The 26,509-nt window shown below is 38.1% G+C and overlaps 2 protein-coding genes across 8 annotated transcripts in view; one reads left to right on the forward strand and one right to left on the reverse strand.

The window, feature by feature from the left end:
* PSME4 (proteasome activator subunit 4) overlaps positions 1-24,009 on the reverse strand; it is a 93,620-nt gene extending 69,611 nt beyond the window's left edge. For both annotated transcript variants that reach the window (XM_020876624.2, XM_070478357.1), the window contains exons 1-3: positions 23,751-24,009; positions 3,272-3,412; positions 1,802-1,918 (exon numbers count right to left, since the gene is read on the reverse strand). In XM_020876624.2, coding sequence (XP_020732283.1) covers positions 1,802-1,918; positions 3,272-3,412; positions 23,751-23,992 — 500 coding nt within the window. In that variant the 5' untranslated portion in view covers positions 23,993-24,009. The remainder of the gene's footprint in view (positions 1-1,801; positions 1,919-3,271; positions 3,413-23,750) is intronic.
* A 305-nt stretch (positions 24,010-24,314) lies between these two features.
* The window catches only part of ACYP2 (acylphosphatase 2), a 313,536-nt gene continuing 311,341 nt past the window's right edge, over positions 24,315-26,509 (forward strand). For 5 of the 6 annotated variants that reach the window (XM_070478372.1, XM_070478378.1, XM_070478368.1 and 2 more), the window contains exon 1: positions 24,315-24,587. In XM_070478372.1, coding sequence (XP_070334473.1) covers positions 24,574-24,587 — 14 coding nt within the window. In that variant the 5' untranslated portion in view covers positions 24,315-24,573. The remainder of the gene's footprint in view (positions 24,588-26,509) is intronic. The other variant, XM_070478379.1, reaches the window with a different exon arrangement.

The raw sequence follows: 26,509 nt of genomic DNA on the forward strand, positions 1-26,509 counted from the left end.
TACCATTTAGATTTATGACAGGTTTTGCCATTTTTATCACTGAAATGGGTTTCTTTGTTTTAACATATGGAATCTTCAGGAAATAAATGCCTTCTGACCATTATATTTGTGACCACTGTCCAAAAAGAGTTAGGGCCTAAGTTCACAATTACCTATATTTATTTATTTACTCTTTTCATTAAATCATTTCACTATTTACCTATGACCTGAATATCTTTTAAAGTCTGCCATTTGCCGTGATTTTCAAAATAAATTCACTTAAGACTGCTGACTTAAATGAAGTCTGATTATTAAATGAACTGACCTGGGTAGGCATGTAAACATGTCTAGGACTGAGAGAAAAAAGACAGAAGTAAATGTTTAAAGATTTAATTTATAAAAGAGAGAAAGGAAAAATAATACAGGCATATAAAATGATGTTCTTCAGGAAATGAGTACATATATATATTTGACAAACTACTCTAGATAATAAAAGGAAATTGCTATTAAAAGTTGAAGATAAGATTTCCTAAAAATAAACCTCCATTACAAATTCAAGTCAAACATGCAAAGATTAAGAAATTTACAGAGTAGATCACAACTGGACAAATTAACAGGAAAAAATGACACTGTGCAGTCAAGTCTGAAATCACTATTATTCAAAAAAGGACAGATGATCACACTGTACTCTGTAAAGGTTCCGAATAAAATATAAAACGTACCAAAGTGAGAGATCTGGAAGAGTCAGGATGTATGCACAAGAAGCCATAAACACCCAGAGATTTATAATCTTGGAATGTCTAAACATTACTAGAAAATTATATAAACCAAGGAGCGCATTTGACCATGCTCTAAGAATAGTCATTCACTGAAACTGATGCTTCTTTAACTGTAAGTGTGTGTGCTCTGGGATGTGGGTCCCCCTGGAATAGGCAAAGCTCTTCTTTTTGAAGCATTCATTTTAGCTGAAGAATTAAAACACATGTGGATATACTATGAAGAATGCCAAATGTGCATTTCTTTTAGTGACAAAATACTAGATTTCAAACAAAAAAGTCTCGTTTTCTTTGGCCAGTATGCTGATGTTAGCTGTTGAGAGATACAGTGGTGGGAAATTCTTAACTGCAGTTTCAGATATAAATTCAGTTCAGTTGCTCAGTAGTGTCCAACTCTTTGCAATCCCATGGACTACAGCACACCAGGCCTCTCTATCACCAACTCCAGGAGCTTATTCGAACTCAAGTCCATTGAGTCAGTGATGCCACCCAACCATTTCATCCTGTCGTCCCCTTCTCCTCCTGCCTTCAATCTTTCCCAGCATCGGGATCCTCTTCAATGAATCAATTCTTCATGTGACGAGGCCAAAGTATTGGAGTTTCAGCTTCAGCATCAATGAATATTCAGGACTGATTTCCTTTAGGATGGACTGGTTGGATCTCCTTGCAGTCCAATAGATTCTGAAGAGTCTTCTCCAAAACCACGGTTCAAAAGCATCAATTCTTCGGCACTCAGCTTTCTTTATAGTCCAACTCTTACACAATACATGACTACTGGAAAAATCACTGCTTTGACTAGATGGACCTTTGTTGGCAAAGTAATGTCTCTGCTTTTGAATATGCTGTCTAGGTTTGTCATAGCTTTTCTTCCAAGGAGCGTCTTTTAATTTCAAGAGGGCAATAAATTGTTTTAGGAGTCAGGTTACATAGAAATGAGCACATTAAAATGTATATTTGCTTGCTTATCTCAAGTAATTCAACATTTCTCAACTAAGATCAAGCTCCAAAAGTGCTCTCCCAAAAGTACTTTAAATGGAAATACTTACTTAGGAAACCAATTTAATCCCAGGTGTTCTGTCTTGGAATATAATATTCTTTCCACCATGTCATAAAGTGGTCGCCAAGGTAACTCCAAATCATCTCTTGAAAGAAGTTCCTTTTTCCTAATTAAAGAAAGTGTTCACATTACACACACTATACAGGGAAGGCAGCTGTTAAATGCTGCTGTCATCACAGTGGGTTTTGCCTTCCCCCATCAGCCACTCACTGGGAAAACATGACAGTAGGAAGAATATGCACAGGACTTCTGCTGCTGCTCAAACCTCAAAGGGCACCACGTAAAAAGAGGCATTACACAGTCACTATGGAGAACAGTGTGGAGATTCCTTAAAAACCTGGAAATAGAACTGCCATATGACCCAGCAATCCCACTGCTGGGCATACACACCAAGGAAACCAGAATTGAAAGAGACACGGGTACCCCAATGTTCATCGTAGCACTGTTTACAACAGCCAGGACATGGAAGCAACCTAGATATCCACTGGCAGACGAGTGGATAAGAAAGTTGTGGTACATATACACAATGGAATATTACTCAGCCATTAAAAAGAATGCATTTGAGTCAGTTCTAATGAAGTGGATGAAACTGGAGCCTATTATACAGAGTGAAGTAAGTCAGAAAGAAAAACACCAATGCAGTATATTAACACATATATAAGGAATTTAGGAAGATGATATGGTAATGATGACCCTATATGTGAGACAGCGAAAGAGACACAGATATAAAGAACAGACTTTTGGACTCTGTGGCAGACAGCGAGGGTGGGGTGATTTGAGATAATAGCACTGAAATGTATATTATCATATGTGAAATAGATGACCAGTCCAAGTTTGATGCATGAAACAGGGCACTCAAAGTCGGTGCACTGGGACAGCCCTGAAGGGTGGGATGGGGAGGGAGGGAGGAGGTGGGTTCAGGATAGGGGACCTGAACCCTACAGGGACATGAACGCCCATGGCTGATTCATGTCAATGTATGGCAAAAACCACCACAATACTGTATTGTAATTAGCCTCCAATTAAAATTAATTAATTAATTAAAGAAAAAAGAGGCATTACAATTTGTGCCACCATTATTGTAGATGAGTTTCATACTTTCCCGTACTATCTATGGAGTACTCCCTGTTTCTGGAATTATGCTGGGTGTCCAGGATAAGGAAAAGAATAAATGATCCCTGTCTTCCCAAGGATCTTACAACTTACATAAGGGAAGATAATTAGTATAAATGAAACAATCTGTGTGCTAGAGAAGAAAAGGCTTCATGGAGGAAAAAGAATTTTAATTAAAAGGTTAATTAACACAAGTACTTTAAACATATGATAAAGTCTTCTGCAATCTTTCTCCAAAATGGTAACCTGGTACTTGGTCTTACCAAAGAACACTTGGCTCTCCTCATTCCCTAAAATCTTGAAGAAACAAAAAAATCTTACCAGAAATTACAACAAATGGACTTACTTTAACAAGTTGATCAAGAGACGGGCAAATCCCTGCATCATGCTGATTTCCAGTTTTGGAATTGATACCAGCTCATATAATAACTTGATAAAAAGAACATGATCTTCTTTGCTAAATTTTCTCCCATAAAGTCGAATATATCTGCAAGAGAAAAATTGATACAGACTTTAAAAATAGATATGGTGACATATTTTTGTTCATTGAGGCATTAGTCACATGCCCAAGGTGCAGAAGTAACATAAATGTCCATCAACAGATGGATAAAGAAAATATGGTGTGTGTGTATGTACACACACATATAAATGTGTGTAGGAATATTATTCAGCCTTTAAGAAGGCCATCATATGCTAAAACGTAGATGGACCTTGAGGATATTATGCTAAGTGAAATAAGACAATAAAAAAAGTCAAACAGTGGATGATTATCACTTATATGTAATATCTAAAGTAATCAAACTTACAGAAACAGCATGGTGGTTGCCAGGGGCTGGGAAGGCAGAGACAGGGAGATAACAGGGTTTCAGTCATACAAGATGAAAAAGTCCTAGAGATCTGTGGCATAACAATGTACACACACTTAACAATACCACATGGTACACTTAAAAATTGTTAAGAGGGAGCTTGCTACAATTAAAAAAACATGTATTGCTACATTTTAATTTCAAATGTCTTTGATGTTATTTTGTATCCACTCATCATTGTGCAGGAAAGATTTACTCTGGATTTTAATTGAGAGATTACCAAATAAGTATTTTATTGACAAAAAACCTCTAATGATAACTGAATTCTCATCAACCTTTAATGACCTGCAATCCCACTCCTGGGCATGTATCCAGAGAAAAACATGATCTGAAAGGATACACGCACTCCAATGTTCATTGCAGCACTGTTTATAACAGCCAAGACAAGGAAGCAACTTAAATGTTCATCAACAGAGGAATGGATAAAGAAGATGTGACACATATATACAATGGAATATTACTCAGCCATTAAAAAGGATGAAGTAATGCTACTGCAGCAACATGGCTGGACCTAAAGAGTGTTGTATGACTGAAGTAAGTCAAATAGAAGAGAAATAGCATATGACATCTCTTATCTGTGGGATTTTTTTAAAAAATTGATACAAATGAACTTACTTACAAAACAGAAAGAGACTCACAGACTTTAAAAAATGAACTTACGGTTGTGGGGAGGGGGAGGGACAGTCAGGGCCTTTGGGAAGGTCATGAACACACTGCTATATTCAACATGGATAACCAAAGGACCTGCTGTATGGGCACCTGGAACTGTGCTCAATGTTATGTGCCAGCCTGGATGGGAGTGGGGTTTGGGGGAGAATGGGTATATGTATATGAATGGCTGAGTCCCTCTGCTATTCACCTGAAACAACCAAAACATTGTTGATAGGCTATACCCCAATACAAAATAAAAAGTTCAAAGTTTGGGAAAAAAGAAAAGTTGCTACAAAAAAAAAATGCTAATGGCCAGTTATAACACTGCTGTTTTATTGTCGTGTGGTCTTAATGGGCTTTTTGTCACAATAACCTGAAAAGAAACCCTCTGGACCTTTCCCTGATTAAACAATGCTCATTCACGATAACCACCTATTTAGGGACTTACTGAAACTACTTTAAAACACCATATCAAAACACAATAAAACGGAACAAAAGAGTACAGACAGAAAAGTTTACTGTTTTAACCACAAGAATCTTTGATGCATGCTTACTAAGAATCCTGAAACAATACAGCAAGTTATCTAACTTGTACTATTTGTTTCTAGACTCATAACTATAATAAAATTTAATTGCTACAAACAAGTATAGCTTTTAACCTCAAAATTGTACGTTTTCTTTTTTTTTTTTTAACTTTAGAGACTCAGTGTAATCAAAAGGGTCAACTGTAAGCAAACTGAAGGAAAAGGCGTCCCCAAAAGCAAAAATGACCATGGCATAGTTAAGGATTAACTACTTAGAAACCAAACTTAAAATTTAGAACAAATTACTGGATGCTTAAAATCATAAATTCCTTTGAGGAAGACCATTCTACAGACAAATACACAAATCATAGAAAAGAGCATTAATATTCCTTATATGATCTTTAGCACTTTCCCATTAACTATGATCAAATTAAACTCAGGTTTAACTTCTAAAATGAGAATTGTTTTTCTTTTTCTAGAAAATCCTCAAAATTCTTGGTTCAATAAAAGCACTCTTTATTTTCTCAGGCTGCTGCATATTTATTCAGCTCTTGTCTGTCCATCCAAGGTATAATCCCATGATTTCACCTCAGTACTAGGCAACTAATCAGTATAGGGTGAGCAGCAGTGAGACCAGAGACATTGTTTTACCCTTCAGTGAATGTTTCTTAAGCACCTAGGCCAGGGAAAGTAACTGGGCTAATGAAGACAATACACAAAGACCCTAAACCCAAGGCTGCCAGAGGTACTTCAAACTGCTGAAAAAGCATGGTACAAACTCCTGAAGTCTCCTCCAATTTCACTCTAAATTGAGGAGTAAAAGCTAGAATCATTGAAATGCTACTTTCAAACAAAAACAAACCACATCCATAAGAAACAGCATATATTTTAAAGATAAGACAGAAGTGTCCAAAGAAACATCTCTTGATCCCAGTGGCTACCTCAGGCCTTGTCAGGGCTCCAAGTGTCCCTGTGGTTAGGCACTTACTCTCCCCTGTGGCTAAGATATTTCTGTGGAAAAACTGGAGAAACACTGCTCTAAACCATTGAAATAACTTATCTACAAGCCCATCGCTTTTGCTGTAGTATATAAATTGTGTAAAAATGAAGGACACAAAACTCATAAACTCCAAAATTCAATACTATGAAGAGACCAATAGGGGAATCCTTAGAGGAGCTAGAACTGCTGACAAAACCAAAAACCTTAGGGGGATTACTCAGACACTTATTTCTCCTGTTAATAGCAAATAGTTCTTCCCAACCAGAAAGTAATTCCTGTCTCAGCATTTCTCAAAACACAGCCCAAGAAGGCTACTTTTGAAAAGCACAGAAGTACTAAAGAAGAAGTTAATAACTGGTCTTCATTAAAATCAGGAACTTCTATTCACAATAAATTACCATGAAAAGTGAAAGCCCAATCAGATATTTGGAACACATATCTCTATCTGACAAAGCACTCACTCAAACTGCGTCAGAACTCCTACAAGTCAATAAGCAATAGCACAAACAAACAAAAAATGGGCGAAAGACTCAGGTAGGCACTTCTGGAAAGCCAACATCAAGATGACTAATGAGCATATGAAAAGGCACTCAACATCATAACTTGTCAGTAAATGCAAATTAAAACTACAATAGGGTACCACTCCACACCACCACACTGGCTGAAATTAAAAAGCCCACAATACCCAGTTTTGGTGAGAATAGGGCAAAACCAGTTTTTACAGCCACTCTGGAAAAACTCCTTGACATCACCTCATAAATGTTAACCAGACATTAGACTGTTTTAAAACACACATTCCTGGGCTCTGTCTTAAAACTGTATGTGTTAATCACTCAGCTGTGTCCAACTCTTTGCAACCCCATGGAGCCTGCCAGGCTCCTCTGTCCATGGGATTCTCCAGGCAAGAATACTAAAGTGAGTTGCCATTCCCTTTCTCCAGGGAATCTTCCCAATTCAGGGATAGAACCCAAGTCTCCCGCACTGCAGGCAGATTCTTTACCATCTGAGCCACCAGGGAAGCCCATCAAATGAGTCCATCAAAAATACTGGGAGTGGTAAATGCAATGAAGTTCCTTCTCTTTTCTTTCTTGAAAAAGGAAATTTTAAAAAATATTCAGAGTGGAGACAGAGTCTTCACTTAAAACTACACTAGTTGTTTATATTTATTCAAAAATTCTACTTTAGACTGTAGACTTTGGCCACCTGATGTGAAGAGCTGACTCATTTGAAAAGACCCTGATGCTGGGAGAGATTGAGGGCAGGAGGAGAAGGGGACGACAGAGGATGAGATGGTTGGATAGCATCACCGACTTGATGGACATGAGTTTGGATGGACTCCGGGAGTTGGTGATGAACAGGGAGGCCTGGCATGCTGCGGTTCACAGGGTCACAAAGAGTCGGACACGACTGAGCTCCTGAACTGAACTAAGAGACAGTCCATTCCCTTTTCCCAAATACTTTGCACATTAAATTTCAGGACTAAAAATTTCTATTAAAATACTTCAAAACCAACAGTCATGACTGGACTTTCAAATAGGATATTTTCTTAAACTATCTGGGATATATAGATGACAAGTCATTAGGTTCCATCCTCCCACAGGAGGATAAAACAGTAAAATACAGAAGTACTTTTCAACTGCTTCCTCTTCACAACCTTATTGTGTTATTAAGTAAAACGCTTTACTTTTTAATCTCAAGTAAAGTCAGTGGCATACCAGGAACAGTCATTATATAATCAAATGTACAATGCTGTCACAGCTTTTTCTACTATACATCCTGAAGATAAGTTTACTATATATTTCTAGAAAATTTAAGTAAAGTATAAAATTATACAGTACTACTGAAATGAACTAAGAATTAGAGATTAACTAGAGGCTAAAAATAATTGGTTTTCAATACAGGCTTTGTCATTCATCATTCATCATTTTTCTTCAAGGCAATCACTGGGTTTCTAAGGTTCTAAATATATCCACAAATAAAAGTAAAATTAACATCATTTCAAAGCAACATTAAGACTGTGTTATTATAAAACATATAAGACATTTGGCAAAGAAATTTAATCTTAAGTAAGTGCTTTACTTTGGGTAGTCCTACTTATAAGACAAAAAATAAAACTTTAACTTGAAATTTTAAAAGCCAGAATTTAAATACTGTCATTGAAAGTACTTAAAAGCATTTGTGGATGATTAAAAAAAAAAAAATCACATCCAGCAATACACCCTAAATAAAAATTCAGAATATCAAAGTCAAAATACCAAAAATCTTTTCAATGCACATTTGCAATAATAAATATTTCCTGGAAGAAACCCTAAAAGTCTGATAAAGGAATGATTTGTTAAATTGTGGTTTATGCCTTTAGACTATGGTGCAGTCATTTAAAATTGTTTTCAAAGAATTTTATGGATGTCAAAAGTAATATCATATAAAATGATACAAAAATTCATAATATGTAACTAAACAAAAAGAAACATTCATGTGTGAGGATTAAAAAATAAAGCAAACACTATAAAATATTACTTCTTGATGGTCAAACTGACTCATATTCTGTATACCTGTTTATGCAAACTGTTTTTAAGAAAACAGGCATTATCTATTAAAATTAAAATTAGCATGTAAAAATATTTTGTATCAACTTCTGTTGTACAATGCTTATAAATAGGTAATTAATATTTCTGCATTTCTACTATTATCTTAATTAAAAAAACCTTTTATCAAAGACTCAGTGAAGTTGCTCAGTTGTGTCCGACTCTTTGCAATCCCATGGACTGTAGCCCACCAGGCTCCTCCATCCATGGAATTTTCCAGGCAAGAGTACCCGAGTGGGTTGTCATTTCCTTCTCCAGGGGAACTTCCCGACCCAGGGATCAAACCCAGGTCTCCCGCATTGCGGGCAGACGCTTTACCATCTGAGCTACCAGGGAAGCTTATCAAAGACTACTCAAGTTCTAAGACTTAAAAGAGCACAGGAGAGATTCCTTGGCGGTCCAGTGGTTAGGACTCAGCGCTTTCACTGCTGTGGTCCAAGTTCAATTCCTGGTGGGGGAAGTAAGATTTCACAAGCAGCACAGTGGCCAAAGCAATTTTTAAAATAAATAAGAGCATAGGAGTCAAGTTGTTTTCACCAGCCAAAAATAAGACCATAAATCACAAAAATTAACTGCAAAAGATGTTTAAATTAAGTTCATAAAGAATAAAAGGTATCACCATTTTGCCATCTATAACAGATGCAGGATGGCCACTAACATCACAAAAAGAGAACATCAGAGGTCACTCATCTCCTGATAAAATTATACAATACTATTATACAGTCCTGAAACAGAAAATTAAACTTTATGTGCTAAAGAACAGCAACAAAATCAATTACTGTGTGTCTTTACCACTTCAATCTGACTTCCACTAAAGCAGAAGTGGAAACATAATTAGAATTATATAATTAATAAAGCTGACTTTAAAAGACACAAATAAAAATTGTAAGGTTACAGAAACTATGCCTTTTTTTTTCAATCTTTTTGTGGAACACCTATAATACTGGTTGTAAAATACACTACAAACAAAACCTTACTCAATTCTAACATGTGGATATTACATTGGCCAGAGTCTGATTACAATAAGATGTAAATTAGAAAATATTAGCCAAGTTTAACAAAAAGAAACCAAATCATTTAAAAGCATGCATACAAGTCAATTAAATAATCACTATCAGACTTAAGGTAGACTCCTCCATGAGGCACTTCCTTTAAAATCATATTCAGTCAAGCAACTATTCTGTTATCAATCAGCATTATTCTGAATCTAGATTAAAGAGTAAACTAGGAAACAAAATAATGATAATTGTTTCAGGAAAGGCAGAATAGTACAATGTCAATGCTATAATTACACCTAAAACATGTGAAAGTGTTAGTCACTCAGTAGTGTCCAACTCTCTGGGACCCCACCGACTATAGCCTGCCAGGCTCCTCTGTCCATGGAATTCTCCAGGCAAGAATACAGGAGTGGGTTGCCATTCCCTTTCTCCAGGGGATCTTCCCAACCCAGGGATCGAACCTGCATCTCCTGCATGGCAAACAGATTCTTTATCATCTGAGCCACCAGGGACCCCTGAAACAATCAACTAAAAAAACACTTTTAGACTAAGAAAATTTGGAGGACAATTTTTTTTAAAAGTCAGCAGGCTTACTGTATGGCTCCCAAATAAAAAGAAACAGTAGTTGAAGAAATACTGCTCCATTCATAATACCAACAAATGATTAATTAGAAATATCTCTAAAGAAAAGTGCAAGAGTTAATTTTAACACAATAAAAACTGTACTAAAATGTAAAATATTTGAATAAAAAGTGAGGCATATCAGGGAATTCTACTCAATACTCTTATCATGGCCTATATGGGAAAAGAATCTAAAAAAGAGTGAATATATGTACAACTAACTCACTTTGCTGTACAACTGAAACTAACACAACAGTGTAAATCGACTATACTCCAATAAAAAAATTTTAAAGAGACACCCGCAAATGCAAAAAAAAAAAAAAAAGGTAGACATAAGGAATTTTAAAAAATGTGTTTTAATACCTGATAGCTAGGGCTAAATGACAAGTATTTTATAGCCAGAAAAACTAAGATGACCAATGAAATCCTTGACCAACTCCAAAATTAATTTATTTCACACAGTAACTTCCTCCCTCTACCAAAAAAATTTCACACAGTAACTTCCCCCCTCTACCAAAAAAAATTAATTTATTTCACACAGTAACTTCTTCCCTCTACCAAAAAAATAAATATACATACTATCTCTACACTATATCAGCTCCAGTCTTTCTCTTCTGTTCCTAAGTGCAAGTCGCTCAGTCATATCCAATTCTTTGCAACCCCATGGACTGTAGCCTGCCAGATTCCTCTGTCCATGGAATTCTCCAGGCCAGAATACTGGAGTGGGTAGCCTTTCCCTTCTTTAGGGGATCTTCCCAACCCAGGGATTGAACCCAGGTCTCCTGCATTGAAGGTGGGTTCTTTACCATCTGAGCCACCAGTGAACCCCTCTGTTCCTAAGGTGCTACGAAATAAAAAAAATTTAAAAAGGTAAAATTATCAGATAAATCTAGAGGATGGAGAATTACTCTGACTTCATTCCATGACTAAGTCCTGAAATACATTACATTAAAAATGTCGATACAGCTTCTCACTACTAGAAACAGTAAATGAACAGATAAAATGAAAGGTTTTCTCATAAACCCACCTCTCCTCTTTTCACTCAATTATGTATTTACTCAAAAAGCATTTCTAGAACAAATGACATGTACAGTATGACCCAAATTGTTCCTTTAGGTCAAAAACTCAAAATCAGATTTAAGGAGACATTTACCAGAAAACTAAGTAATATACTGAAGGAGGGCCATAAATGCAGTTTATCATTAGAATTTTGTGATTTTTTTTTTAACCAAAAGTTTCATTATATGTAAGGGATTATTGAACCCAATCTTGAAAGATTAGAGAACTGTCATGACTCTGAATAGGGAACTAAAGTTCAGTATAATCTGCTCCGTTGGGGAAAGAGGTGGCAAGAGGCACAAAAGACAGCCTTAGGTAGAGGAACACAGCAAGAAAAGCAACCTTCTGTGACAAGAAGACACAGCTGGTGAGGTGGGAGGGAGGCGATAAATATATACTTACGGCTGATTCATATCGTCGTACAAGAGAAAACAATACAACATTGTAAAGCGACTAAAAATAAATTTTAAAAAAAAGACACAGCCAAAAGAACACTACTTGTTCTATTTGCCCTTCAAAAAAGTCAAACTGAGGATCAAGAAAAGGAACAGACGATCAGAAACAACCAAATAAGGATATTAACTCCAAGTGACAGCTGCTTGGGACAAAGGCAACAAAGGTGCTATCTACAGTGGAGGATGTCTTAGGTCTCCACGATAAATTCCTTTGCAACTCCCAACATTATAATCAACTCTGGATAGAGAGAATAGTTATGTATTTCAATGCAGGAGCCAAGCAAGCGTGAACAAGATGGTTCTACACGTTTGTTGAGAATTCATACTGCTCTATGTCAATCCCATGGGCAAGTCATTTAATCTTCAGTGCATGTGTATGAAACCTGGGTTTCCTCACAAGGCTATGGGGATAGGTAATTGATTAATGGGCATGAAAGACATTCTTTGATTTAACTATGCTAGAATAGGGCTCCAGGTACCAGTTGTTCTCTTGTAAGTTTCCCAGATGTCTCACTATGTTTGAGAACTACTGCACCTAAGCAGACTGACAGGAGCATAATTTAAGCCTTTTAAAATCTACTTAAATCATTAAAAATATAACACTAATACAATGTTTCAATTTATATTTCTTTAATTACTTGTGAAGCTAAACATATCTTAAGATAATTTGGCTTTAAAAAATATAAAAAATTAAAACCTTAAAAGGGGGGGGGCAACCCAGAGAATAAACAATGAGTTAAGTTATAGATTATAAGACAATGTTCCTTCAACATCTATATTTAGCCATGCTGGAAATCTGTGGATAGGACAATAAACCTATACATTTTCTTTATTTTTTTAACCAACTATAAGTTGCATCCTTGAGAACTGATAGGAAAATATTACTGGGGAGGGGGGGAATTATTATTTTATCAGGAAAGCAATATATACTTATTTAAATGATTCAAATAGTACAGCAAACATACAAATTTGAAAAGTGTTGCATATGACTGATAATAGCCTAGATAATATCCTTCCAGACTTTATTTACATACAAATGTACATATGTACATACTTTTCAAAAACACAAATTTAATGATAATACATATATTGTTTACTACATTTTTTTTTAACTTAATGGAAGCTCAAACCACTGTTCAATGCCTATAAACTGTGGTGGCAGGGACCTCTGCATCACTAATATTTAACTCTCAGCCCTTACCAGAGATGAAACAAGGTCAACACTGAGAAACTTTTCTGCAACTGACTGAGCATAAGTATACCTTGAGAAATACAATAACTTAAGTAATTACAAACAGCTCCTCCAGGGCTAGTTCTATTTTTAAAACAAAAAACCTTCAAGCTGACAATAAATACCTGACCAAGTTAAACAAACTGGTTTAAAACACTGAGAGTGGGTTTCCAAAACACTGAAAGCCAGGTCTGTCATCTTTCTCAAGTGTAGCAGAATAACACCGACAGAAGGCACTAAAGGAGCAAAGAGATCTGAGGTTTACTCTCCTCTTTACCCCCACCTACCACAGGTTGAATAACACACTGGAGTTCCAGCTTATTATATGTCAGAGTTATGTCCTTTATGACTTACTAAAATTGACACAACAATCTCTAGTAAAGTCATTCACTATTCACACCTAATGGTGCCTCTATTTTTCTCCCAGTTGCTTCTCTTCTTGAAGCATAGATAAGCGGCATTCATTTCTTCAAATGTTTTACTATCATTTAAGAGCCAGACATGGCAACAGGCAATGGAAACAAAAATAAGTAACAAATGGCCCTACAGCATGCAGCCTAGAGACAGGGACAGACAACTGATTACTTCAATATGATAGTCTGAGTACAGACTAGCACATGTACTCAATTTGCTCCAACTCTGTTCCCACACATTAAACATCTTCCTCCAAATTCTTCCTTACCTAATCAAATCCTACCTCAAGGCTCAGCTACAGTTTTCCCAGGTGATACAGCCCAGGCAGCTCTCCTTACTTTGGACATATAGTTAAGAGCAAAATACCTGTGGTCAGCAAGCAAACTAGCTGTTACATAACTTAAGATTCATTTCTTCCAAGGTAAAACTAAGGTAATAAATGTCAGTCAGTGAAGTTGCTCAGTTGTGTCGGACTCTTTGCAATCCCATGGACTGTAGCCTACCAGGCTTCTTCATCCATGGAATTTTCCAGGCAAGAGTACTGGAGTGGGCTGCCATTTCCTTCTCCAGGGGATCTTCCCGACCCAGGGATCGAACCCAGGTCTCCCGCACTGCAGGCAGACGCTTTACACCTGAGCTACCAGGGAAGCTGAGATAATAAATGTACCTACAGTTAATTGTGAAAATCAAATGAAATAACAAATATAAAGCCTTTAGCATACTGCTGGCACATGCTGAGCCCTCAACAGATGGTAGGTAGTATCTATACCACTCATTTAACAATCTATGGCGCTTCCCTGTGGCTCAGTTGGTAAAGAATCTGCCTGCAATGCCGGAGGGAAAGTGAAAGTTGTGTCCGACTCTGCAACCCCATGGGCTGTCCATGGAATTCTCCAGGCCAGAATACTGGAGTGGGTAGCCTTTCCCTTCTCCGGGTGATCTTCCCAACCCAGAGATCGAACCCAGGTCTCCCACATTGCACGCGGATTCTTTACCAACTGAGCTATCAGGGAAGCAATGCAGGAGACCTGGGTTTAATTCCTGGGTCAGGAAGATCCCCTGATAAGGGAAAGGCTACCCACTCCAGTGGTAATGGGGGATGCTCTCTGGTAAAGAATCTGCCTGCAATGTGGGAGACCTGGGTTCAATCCTTGGGTCAGGAAAATTCCCTGGAAGAAGAAATGGCAACCCACTCCAGTATTCTTGCCTGGAGAATCCCATGGACAGAGAAGCCTGGTGGGATACGGTCCATAGGGTCACACAGCATTGGAGGCGACTGAGCACGCATGCACGCACTGCTATTTTTAAACTGTTGTGACTTTTTATTTTCATCCTTTGCATCTTGATAGCTCAATAAGTAGGCGTGCATTATATATCTAAAGTATTGAAAGAAACTTGAAAAATGAGTAGCTTTCAAAATTTTTTGGCCACAATCCACAGTAATAAATATAGAATGTAGTATACACAAAAACATATGTATAGTTGAAACAAAGGTCATGATCATTCACCTTTATTACTTCTAAATTCACTCTAATAATTTTAGTCTAGTTCAACAAATCAAACCAAATCACACCCAAAGTGGTTGAGACCTACTAAACTGACTTCACAGCTCTTTGGTTATAACCCCAAATTCGGGGTTAAAACACTTAAAAATGAACCTTTGGATAAAATATTATGAGAATTCCAGACACAAACAAAAAAACAAAACATGGTGAAAAGGTCTTAGGATATCTGTCTGTTAAACTTTGAGTTTATTTTAAAAATCACACTTCTAAAATCATTCCTAAATTGTTAAATCACAACTTTTCTCCTGCTATGCACCAAATAGGGACCCCTATTTTGTATATGTTGACAGAACTTTGAGAACATTTTATTAACTAGGATCTCTGGAAGTAACCTACCTTCCCTTAGAACACAAGCTATGCCAACTAAACTCTTCAGGAATGTGTCCAAAATACAAGCACTCATGAACAGTCATAAAATTTCTTGCTATAAAAACTTCCTTCATCCCTGGCTTAAAAAAAGGAAAATGTCATACAGAGAACTAATGGTTACCAGTGGGGAAAGGTAAGAGGGAGGGGCAATATAGGAGGAGAGGATTAAGAAGTACAAACTATTATGTATAAAATAAGCTACAAGGACATACTGTACAATACATTTACAGTAACTATCAATGGATTCTTTTGTGGCTAAGCTGGTGAAGAATCCACCTGCAATGAGGGAGACCTGGGTTCGAACCCTGGCTTGGGAAGATCCCTTGGAAAAGGGAAAGACTACCCACTCCAGTATTCTGACCTAAAGAATTCCATGGACTGTACAGTCCAAGGGGTCGCAAAGAGTCGGACACGACTGAGCGACTTTCACTTAGTACAGTCTTTAAAAATTGTGAATCACCTTGTATACCTGTAAAATACATCGAAAATCAACTATACTTCAACTAAAAAAATTAAATAGAAAGGAAAAAAGAGAATTGTCAGAAAATGAAACACCCACACTTAACAACCCAAAGATTACTAACATAGTCTATTTAAGCTGCCTACCATTACAAGATTATAAAGCATTTTTAATAATTCTTAAGCAATTTCCAACTTACTTGAACTAAAATACTATTTTCAAATCCATTTCACTGGTGCAATGGTGTTAAGTTTTTTCTTAGAAAGGGAAAAGGCCTTTATTACATTTTCTTAACTCTAAAATTTAGGATCTAGGTATTATTATTATTTTTAAGGCCAAATTAGCATAAAAAGGTAATGACCACTACCAAAATGTTATGGTTCATCTACCAAAAAATTGTAGTAACAATACTCTAAATTTTTAAACACTAAATATTTAACAATAATGATGATGGCTTTATTTTTAAATGAGAATTTCAAACTCCCTGATGCAACCGATACAATCTGCTCTCTTCTCTAAGTAACTGTTAAAAGGCTTTACCCTCCCTCTCTCTTCAGGTTACACCATTCTCTTCCTCAACCAAGATGCTCCTTCCCTCCACTTCTTTGGTTAAATATACACTTTCTTTTGAACCCAATATTAAAATAGATCTCACCCCAAATTAATTTTTCTCCATTTTGACTAAGTAACAATTGATTAGAAACTGCATAATGTTTTAGTTGACAACGAAACAGTTAATTCTGACATTACTGAGTACCTATGAACATATATATGCCCTCCAATATGCCAGGGGTGCAGTGAAGGAGAGGTAAATATGAAAGACTCTGACCCCAAGAAAGCTCACAGTAGAGGGAAGGTAGGTACACAAGAACATAAAAGCATGAATAAGGAATCACAAGAGAGAACACTGGAAGGGAAGAAACGCCTAGGCTGAATAGGGAAGTAGCCACCTTTAGGATTCCAAATGGGAACATTTATAGTATGTGCTGCTTTTCACATTCCAGTGGCCAGTCTCAATGAATGCAGAGGGTTTTGGTTGTTATTTGCTAGATATTGCTCTCATTATCATGTTCTCAGATTGCTTTTCACATGGTACACATGAGATTTAGGTCTAAATTTTCTACAAAGGTTAAAGGGAAACACAGATTTGAATTTTATGTTTAAAATTGGGGAGGGAGGTTCACTAGAAATGAGTAGCATTTAACAGCAAAAAGAGAAACTCTAGGTTCTACAATGAGAACAACAGGTTTAGAAGTTGTGCACTTATTCACTAGTAAATGCCCCTTTCACTTCAATTAAGAACATTTACTTCAAGACAATTTGCTTTAATAAACACTTCATCAAGAGCACTTGAAGAAATTGTTTTTAAGTAATAAATTCAGGTCTCAAAAGAAAACAAATGGCACTGTTTTACTAATTTTTTCTAACTGCCCTTTTCAGTGTCTCAATGTAGGGCATTAAAAACATACTTGTCAAGAGTGTGAATTTTTAAGTAATGCACTTAGCATTCATATTTTCTTCACCCTCCAGTTTTCTGATGGAGTTATACCTTGCTTTCTCTGTTCTAAATGAACAAAAATGTGCACGAAGAGAAAAAGAACACTCTGGAACTTCCCTGGAGGGCAAAATTCTTTCACTGACATATCCCCATTGTCAAAAACAGTGCCCATCCCATACAAGGCACTCACAAAATAATTTGCTCAGACTCCTGCCTCTACTACTTTGCATCAGGCTGTGTATTAATGTATGAACCTCACAGTACAGCCAAAAACAAAAGAAGAGATAATTCTAGGCAGACTTTGTTACCCCAGGATTGATTCTATGTCTCCAAAGTTGAGGGGGAAACAAAGATGTTACAACATGAAAACATTCATGAATGAACTATTTCTTTTCTCTCTGTCAGTGATATCTGTTTACAGTAAACCTTAAACAAAACCATGCAAAAGTAAAATCACAAATTCTGCAAAAAAGTCAAATCAACTTCATGAGGCTGATAACACAAACTGTTACTTTTTTTAAAGTTTGATAATGACATTGGTATTGATTTTTTGTTTCATTCCTTCTCCCTTAAAGATACATACCAGAAATATTTATGAATGAAGACTATGCTTCAAAAAAAAAAAAAAACCAAAAACGGTTTAAGGGTGTGGTGGTGGGAGGAACATGAGTTCACAACCTTTGAACATGAGTGATGGGTACACCCAGGTTCATTATATTATTCTTTCCTCTCTTGTATATGTTTGGCATTTTTTCATAATAAAAAATACTTAAAGAAAAAAGTTAGACAACTATTCACATCAGAATCTGTCAATGACAAAGGAGCCAAAAATATACAATGGAGAAATGGTAATCTCTTTAACAAGTGGTGCTGGGAAAACTGGTCAACCACTTGTAAAAGAATGAAACTAGAACATTTTCTAACATCATACACAAAAATAAACTCAAAATGGATTAAAGATCTAAATGTAAGACTAGAAACTATAAAACTCCTAGAGGAAAACATAGGCAAAACACTCTCCGACATAAATCACAGCAAGATCTTCCATGACCCTCCATGGAAATAAAAGCAAAAATAAACAAATGGGACCTAATTAAAAGCTTTTGAACAACGAAGGAAACTATAAGCAAGGTGAAAAGACCGCCTTCAGAGTGGGAGAAAATAATAGCAAACGAAGCAACAGACAAAGGATTAATCTCAAAAATATACAAGCAGCTCATGCAGTTCAATACCAGAAAAATAAATGACCCAATCAAAAAATCAGCCAAAGATCTAAACAGACATTTCTCCAAAGAAGACATACAGATGGCTAACAAACACATGAAAAGATGCTCAATATCACTCATTATCAGAGAAATGCAAATCAAAACCACAATGAGGTACCATCTCACACCGGTCAGAATGGCTGCTATCAAAAAGTCTATAAGCAATAAATGCTGGAGAGGGCGTGGAGAAAAGGGAACCCTCTTACACTGTTGGTGGGAATGCAAACTAGTACAGCCACTATGGAGAACAGTGTGGAGATTTCTTAAAAAACTGGAAATACAAATGCCATATGACAAATGCCATATGACAAATATGGGATTGCTGAATCCCACTCCTGGGCATACACACTGAGGAAACCAGATCTGAAAGAGAGACGTGCACCCCAATGTTCATCGCAGCACTGTTTACAATAGATAGGAAACAGAAGCCACCTAGGTGCCCATCAGCAGACGAATGGAAAAGAAAGTTGTGGTGCATATACACAGTGGAATATTACTCGGCTACTAAAAAGAACACATTTGAATCAGTTCTAATGAGGTGGATGAAACTGGAGCCTATTATACAGCATGAAGCAAGTCAGAAAGAAAAACACCAATACAGTATATTAACACATATAATACAGAATTTAGAAAGACAGTAACGACGACTCTATATGCAAGACAGCAAAAGAGACACAGATATAAAGAACAGACTTTTGGACTCTGTGGGAGAAGGCAAGGATGGGATGATTAGAGAGAACAGCACTGAAACATGTATATTACCATATGTGAAACAGTTGACCAGTCCAAGTTCAATGCATGAAACAGGGCACTCAAAGTCGGTGCACTGGGACAGCCCAGAGGGTTGGGAGGGATGGGGCATGTATACCCGTGGCTGATTCATGTCACTGTATGGTAAAAACCACTACAATGTGGTAAAGTAATTAGCCTCCAATTAAAATAAATTAATTAATTAAAAAATTTTAATAGGATAATTCTGCCACTTACTTGGCAAAATGTGACTTTAGCAAGCTATTTAATCTCTATTGGTGATAGTTTTTTTAAATCTTAACATGCTAAGTTCAATATACATGTAATCTAGTAAAATAGAATGTTTCCCTCTATCTTTAAAACTCAAAAAAAAAAAAAAAGAATCTGTCAATGACAAATGGGACTCTGGCAGAAGCAGCCAGTTAGCTAGTGAAAAGAAAACTAACAAAAAAAAAAAAGAAAAAGAAAACTGACAAGACATTTTAAAAGAAAAATCCCTGGAAAATGGGAAGGGCCTCAAATATTTTTAAAAATCAATGTTTGACATTACTATGAAAAATCAAATGTATGCATATGTAGGGATGGGGGTATATGAGAACTCTGTACTTTCTGCTCAGTTTTGCTCTGAACCTAAATCTGCTCTAAAGAAAAGTATGTTAATTTAAAACAAAACAAAAACATGAAAGATAACTCATCATACAACTTTAGCAGAAAAATTCACGTCTCCAAAATCAATTAATTCATTTATTTTGCTTTTCTCTATAAACAATCAACTTTCTCACTACAAAATTTAGGGTCCTGTTTTGAGTGCGGCCATTTAATAACAAACTTTTTTCTATCACTTTCTCTAACTGGTTCTCACTGATGAACATGGCAATTTGCCAAGATTTCAAGATTCTTTTACAAATAAAAAGCTTATCTTTATTGTGTATTTCACAATTTCAATACTCAAATATTAGATATTCTGTTAAATACGTCATATTAATAGACAACTGAGATTTAGTGGTTAAAATTTTCTTCTTTCTTCTCCAACAGAGAGATGATGTGAATTTGGGTGTTCCTGTGGTCACGAATTACTTTCCAGAAGAGGAGGTTAATATATTTGACAATGTATATCTTGACTAAACAAGTTCCCAGTGGTTATATAATCTAATTAAATACATGATTCAGTTTAATCCAATTCCTATCTAGTAAGGCCACATAATATTCTTAATAATAATTAACCATGGGAACTACAGTTTAATTAGCAAATGAAATGATTCTCAGTGTAATACAATCATTTCATTATAAAACAGCAGAAAGTTGTAACATTTTCACTGCAACAAAGCATCTAAATTTGTTCCATAATACTCCAAATTCACATATTCTGCTAAAATAAAAATTCTACTTAAAAGAAAAGAAACACAAAAGAAAGAAATGACCGAAATTTGTGTTTAATATTTTGCTTTTATGTAACAGTCTGCTGCTAATTTTTAGGTTTGAAAAGCCATTTCTAGTCTACATTCCCACTCTCCAGAAGAGGACTCTAAAGCTAAGAGAGGTTAAGCAAGACCAAGATGGCAACAGCAGCGAAGCCAGGTACAGATAAACCTCTTTTGCCTAGACTTCACTGCCTCTCAGGAAAAGTCCAGGAGGACAAGGGAGAAAAAGCAAACTTCAGATTACCTTTCTTTAACTCCTTTTATTCTCCACATGGGCCAAACCAATTATTTACAGATATCTTTTGCTCAGTGTCCAGGATGTGTCTTGACAGCTGTGTTCCAAAGACCATTAGTTTGTACCTCTTTTCTCTAATTTGTTTCCTTGCTTTTTAAAAACTAGTCCCCTGATGTATTATGTCACACAATCTCTCCTCAGCAAGCAATACTAATACTTTAAGCTGTCTGGACAAGAGACTTTGAATTATATCATGAGGACAATTTCTAAAATACACAGAAATAACTTTTCTTCATAGATAACTGCTAAGCAGACCTGCAAGTCTTAAGAAGGATTGAAAAGGAATTATAGCCATCAAAATAAAACAGAAAGTAAAAAAAAAAATTAGAGGGGAGAGTCTGAGCATCTCCTGACCGAGAACTCTACCCAGTCCTGAAACACCCAGATTGGGGATGTACTGGTCAGGGATCCAATCCCAGTGTCCCTGGACAGTATTTACATTCTGGGCTTCTTTGGGAATGCACTTGATCTGGGCAACTATTTCCAGTACTTTACAAACTGCTCCAACAGTCCTTGAAGAAAGATACACACTGGCTTAATTTAGGCTTTATAGGATAAAAAAAAAATAAAAATCATACCAGAGCAGGAATGTTTCTCAGGAATTATTTAGTCCATCTCCCTAACTTCTCTCACACACATACTGACACACATGATTAATTTGCCCACAGTCACAGAGCCAGTGGGAGAAATTAGATTTTATTTTCATTACTACTTTCCATTTTTCTACGAAGTACTACATACGGTCACTACCAAGGCAACTGCCAGCTATCATCACATGTTTTGGCCTCATGTAGATGTAAACTTGTGCAACACACACAAGGCTTAAAAAACAAGCACAACTATAAGCAGGTCACCTTAACACGACTTAGGAGAAAAAAATACACCCAGGATTACAACATGTCCCATCAAGTTCAAAATGTCATAGCGCGATCCCAAGAATCAGCTTACAGAATTTAAACAACGTTCCAAACTAAAATTCTAATAGCACTTCTTCCTGGTTAATTAAGAGATAAATGGTTTGAGGTTTGCAGGTTATTAAGCCATATAACTGTAATCTTGCCCTAAACACCAAGGACTGTTCTCCTCTGTATTTTTAGCTCTTTCCAGGTAAAGATACGTAATAAGTCCAAAACAACAAATATCCTGGCGTTAATTTGCCAAGCTTAGTAATAATAAAAATGTCAGAAGAAAGTGCTTAACTATGCCTGTGTAGATTCTCAATATATTCAAACCTGATACAAATTCACACACTCATCTATTTATACATCCTGATTCTAAAAGGAGCTGTTTGTGTCCCACAAAATGGTTATTCTCTGAAAAATCTTAATCTAAGTGATTAAAATGAGGAATTACTGGAACAAAATAACTTTATTTTTACAGTACCCAAGTAACAAAACAACCTAGGAAGCTTTTAAAAACTGAGACTTTTAATCATTTATAAAACATTCTTTTGTTGTGACTAAAAGTGGTTCTTCTCCCTGCCACAAACTTCTTTACACTCTAATCAAGAGAAGAGTTGTTAACCTTGACATTTTATGGTCACTCTTTGAAAAGGGCAAACTAACTGTTTTAGTTTTGCTTCTTAATTTAAAAAGTAATTATTCCCACCACCACAGCCATTTAGGAATGAGAAATTTGTCAGAAGCTCCCTAATAATCGGCAGATAAGAATCATCCTGTGAGGAAATGTAGAGAAGACTATTGCATTACAAAACCCTGAGTCATCACCCAGTTCACTCAGCAGATTTGGGTAAACACTGGATAACTGACTTATGTCTTGTATGTTCACCCATCCATACCCACAAGCGTGAACATACAATATTACCGGATTTTATGTACAGTTAACCAAAGAAGATACAGCAAAATTCTCTTTTAAAGAAGTTCTTCTGATACAGTGAAGATGCCCACCTAGCAAATAAAGTCTCTAACCTTTCCCCCCAATTGTATTTTACCTTGTTTACAGACAGGTTATGTGCCCCCCGCTAAAAAGTAACAAAGAATAGAACCGAAACTGATTTAAGTAATCTATATTCATCTGAACAGCTCATAAACTAACACAAGCCCAATACTAATCACGCCCAGGACAACCTGACAGATGTCTTCTCTATTTTCCTTAGTATCGCACATTCACACAAGAGTAACACACACTTTTCCCGAGGTTCTCAAACTCGGCATTCTCAACATCAACGTCTGGTACACAGCCCAAGAACGCGCTGAGGGCTGATTTTAAATCAATCTTTTCAAGTAAACCCACAAAGCCTGAGAAGGCCCCCAAAAGCAGAACCTACAAGTTCCCTACGGCCTCCTTCCCATTCAGAAAGTTATCGGACACGAATTGAGACACAGGAAGACGCAGGGAACCGTAGGGGGAAAAAGAACCGGAGGCAACACCAGGAAAAGTCAAAAGTTGTTCGCTCGAATCCTCTCTGCTCCCTCCCGCCACCGGCAAAGGTCCAAGAAGGACCCTAGGGGGACCGCTCATCTCTTTCCCTGGGGGTCCAGTGCCCTTCCGGCTCCCTGGGGCCCCGAATATCCGAAGACAGCAACCCGAAACCTTGGGGAGAAACACCTGCGAAGGACGTAGCGGGCTGGTGAGGACCGGGGAGATCCCGTGGGAAAGTGGCATGGAGGCTCGAGTCGCGACCCTGGGGCTTACTGCAACGAAACGATCCGCCCGAACCGGGGCAGAGTTGGGGGCAGTCCAGCGTTCCGCTGCGGACAAAGAGCCTCCCCCAGACCGCGGACGCCCTCACATCGAGTCTTTGCCTCCGGCCATCCTGCAAGCCCTGGTACACTCACGTGGAGAGTTTCCTGGTCCAGAAGAGGCCCCCAGGCCACAGCTCTTGGAGCAGCACAGCCCGGCCCAGGTTGCTTTTGATCTGGGCCAGCTGCAAGTCGGACTCGGCGTCCAGCCGCTCAGCGTAGGGCAGCAGCTTGTTGTAGACGATCTCCTTCTGCGGGACGAAGCCTTGGGGGTCTGGACCCGGAGGCCCGCCCGGCTCCAGGGGATCCCTGCCGCCCGCCCGTTCGGCCGGCTCCATGAGACCAGGAACAGCCCCCTAACCCCCTCCCACCCTATCCCTCCCCGGCCCCCACCCCTCTCCGGGCTCCGCCTCCTCCGCGTCGTCGTCGCCTTGCGGCCGCCGGCGGCCCCTCTCCCTCGGCCCGATCGCTGGGCCCCCTCCCCTGGCCGGCGCGCTGCTGTCCCCGCGCGGTCCCGGGTTCGTTGGCGGCTGCAGCGGCCGCTCCGCCCGCCCCGCACCGGCTCGGCTGGTGACGCTGCACCGCCCGGCCCGGAGTTTCCGGATGGGCCTCAGGTCACTTCCGGGGTGGGGCGGGGCGGGGCGACGGCGAGGGAGGGAGGAGGCGGTGGCGGCGACGGCGGCGGCGGCTGGCACCCTGGGTGCCGCGCCTTCCTCGCCGTGGGCCGGGCTCGGAGCCCCCACCCCCAGGTCTCACCGGCTGAGCGCGAGGCTGTCCCACCGGAAACACGAGGCTGAGTTCCAAGCTATTGTCCTTCCTTGGCGTGGGGTCGCGCGCGCTTCCTGCGGCTGCCTCGCGACCCTGTAGTCGCCGTGGCCTCGGTCGAGGCAAACAGACGACGTAGTGCCCCACGCCGTTTATGGAAAAACCTAGGTACTCCGTCCATGCCACTTGTTGCTTATAGGTTTTTTACCCTGTCCTCTCTAAACTCTCGTCTTTCTGGCGTTCTTCTGGCCGCCCTCGTTTCAGAAAAAGGAATTCAATAAATATTTAACAAACATTAATTGACCTACTACTGTGTGTCAAACACTCCTTTTAGGCCCTTGAGGTGCAAAGTTTCAGAACACCTGGTTTCTGCCTTCCAAGGACTTTACAGTAATGCGGAACTGTTGACTAAGGAGTAAGCAATTACAAAACAGCCCTTAATTGCTAGATAAGTAAAGGATGTCTTGAGAACATCTAAAGAGGACTTCAGACAGAACGGGGTGTCAGATAGTTTATAGAAATGATACCTCAAGTTGAGCTTAAGGATTGAGTGCAAAATTTGTTAGAAGAAAAAACAGCGTTCAAGAGGGAAGGGACATATACCTATGGCTGATTCATGTTGATGTTTGGCAGAAACGAACACAATTATTCAAAGCAATTATCGTTTAATTAAATAAACAATTTTTTTTTTTTTTAAGAGCTGAGGAAGCAGCTCAGACTGCAACCTTGCATTCTAGGAATTCAAAGTTCAGAATAAAGATTGCTTGCAGAGAGGGGAGTGAAGAATGAGACTTCAAAGGACATGCTAAGGAGTTTATAGAACTTTATCTTAAAGGCAACAAGAAACTGAAAATTTTTAAGCATAAAAGTGGCATGGTATAATTTACATTTCTGAAGAATCACTCTGATTTTGTGTGGAGATGGATTAGGACAGGGTTGGAAACTGGCAGATCCCTTAAGGAGATGTGACATAATGGTGGGCTGCAAGTTGGTTGAAATGATTGAAGAGCTATTTCAGCAAGAATGGCTTGAGTTTGGGATAGGATATGAAGAGTGAAACTGGGAAGAAGTCAGGATGGTGTCAGATTTTTGGCTTGGGAAACATAAAAGCACAGCAGCAACAATGGAGGCAGAATGCCTAAGGAATGGAAAAATATTTTCATGTATGGATCAGGAGGGTCATCTAAAAGGGGATATAGCATATAGGTGAATTGGAGGGCATGAGATATAGAGTACTGTTAAAAGATAAGTGTAGGCACAGTAAAAATTTTAAGAGTTTACATGAGCAAAAATTGATTGGAATTGGGCAACACCAGGGACAGAAGCCAGGGAATGACCTATAAATTGTAGAAGCAAAGGAAGGAAATTATTTGATTGGCTACAGCTAAAGCCTAGTTAGCTATCTTTGACTGTTATCTTTAGTGCTTAGATTTCATAATCTTGAGGCATTTACACACTTAGGCTTTGGTTTGCGTACATAGCCCACCAAGGCATTAGAGACACCTTGGTCTAATGGCCTCCTTGTTTAATTAATTTAATAGAATGAATAGAATAGGGCCCTTGACCACAGTCTAAGGAACTCCATGTTTAGAGATGGATAGAGGAGAGAGACTACAAAGAATACTCACAAGAAGCAGTCTGAGAGGTAGGTGTTGTAGGAAAGAGCTTTTTAAGAAACTGTTTCAGACAGAGGAATTGGTTAATAATGGCAAAGGTAGCTGGGAGGTAAAATGAAATGAGATCAGAGAATGGCTTATTGGAGTTATTGATAAAGCAGATAAGAACAGTTTCAGTGGAGTCTAGGAATGGAAAACAGATTGCAGTGATAAAGGATGAATGGGAAGTAAATAGAGACAGCCACGGTGGACAACATTTTTTGATAGTTTGGGTGGGAAGAACATGAGAAAGATAAGAAGGTAGCTGAAATGAAAAGAATTTTTGAAAGTGGATTGTTTTGAAATACTGATGAGGAGGCACCAGTGGGGAGAGAGATTGAAAATAACCTGGGTGAAGATGCAGAGTGGGAGAGAGCATGGAGTCACTGGCCTTTAGCAGTAAACCATCCTCTCCTGTTAGAGGAGGAAAACAGG

This window comes from Odocoileus virginianus, chromosome 2 (genome assembly GCF_023699985.2).
Source record: "Odocoileus virginianus isolate 20LAN1187 ecotype Illinois chromosome 2, Ovbor_1.2, whole genome shotgun sequence".
Taxonomy (NCBI): Eukaryota; Metazoa; Chordata; class Mammalia; order Artiodactyla; family Cervidae; genus Odocoileus; species Odocoileus virginianus.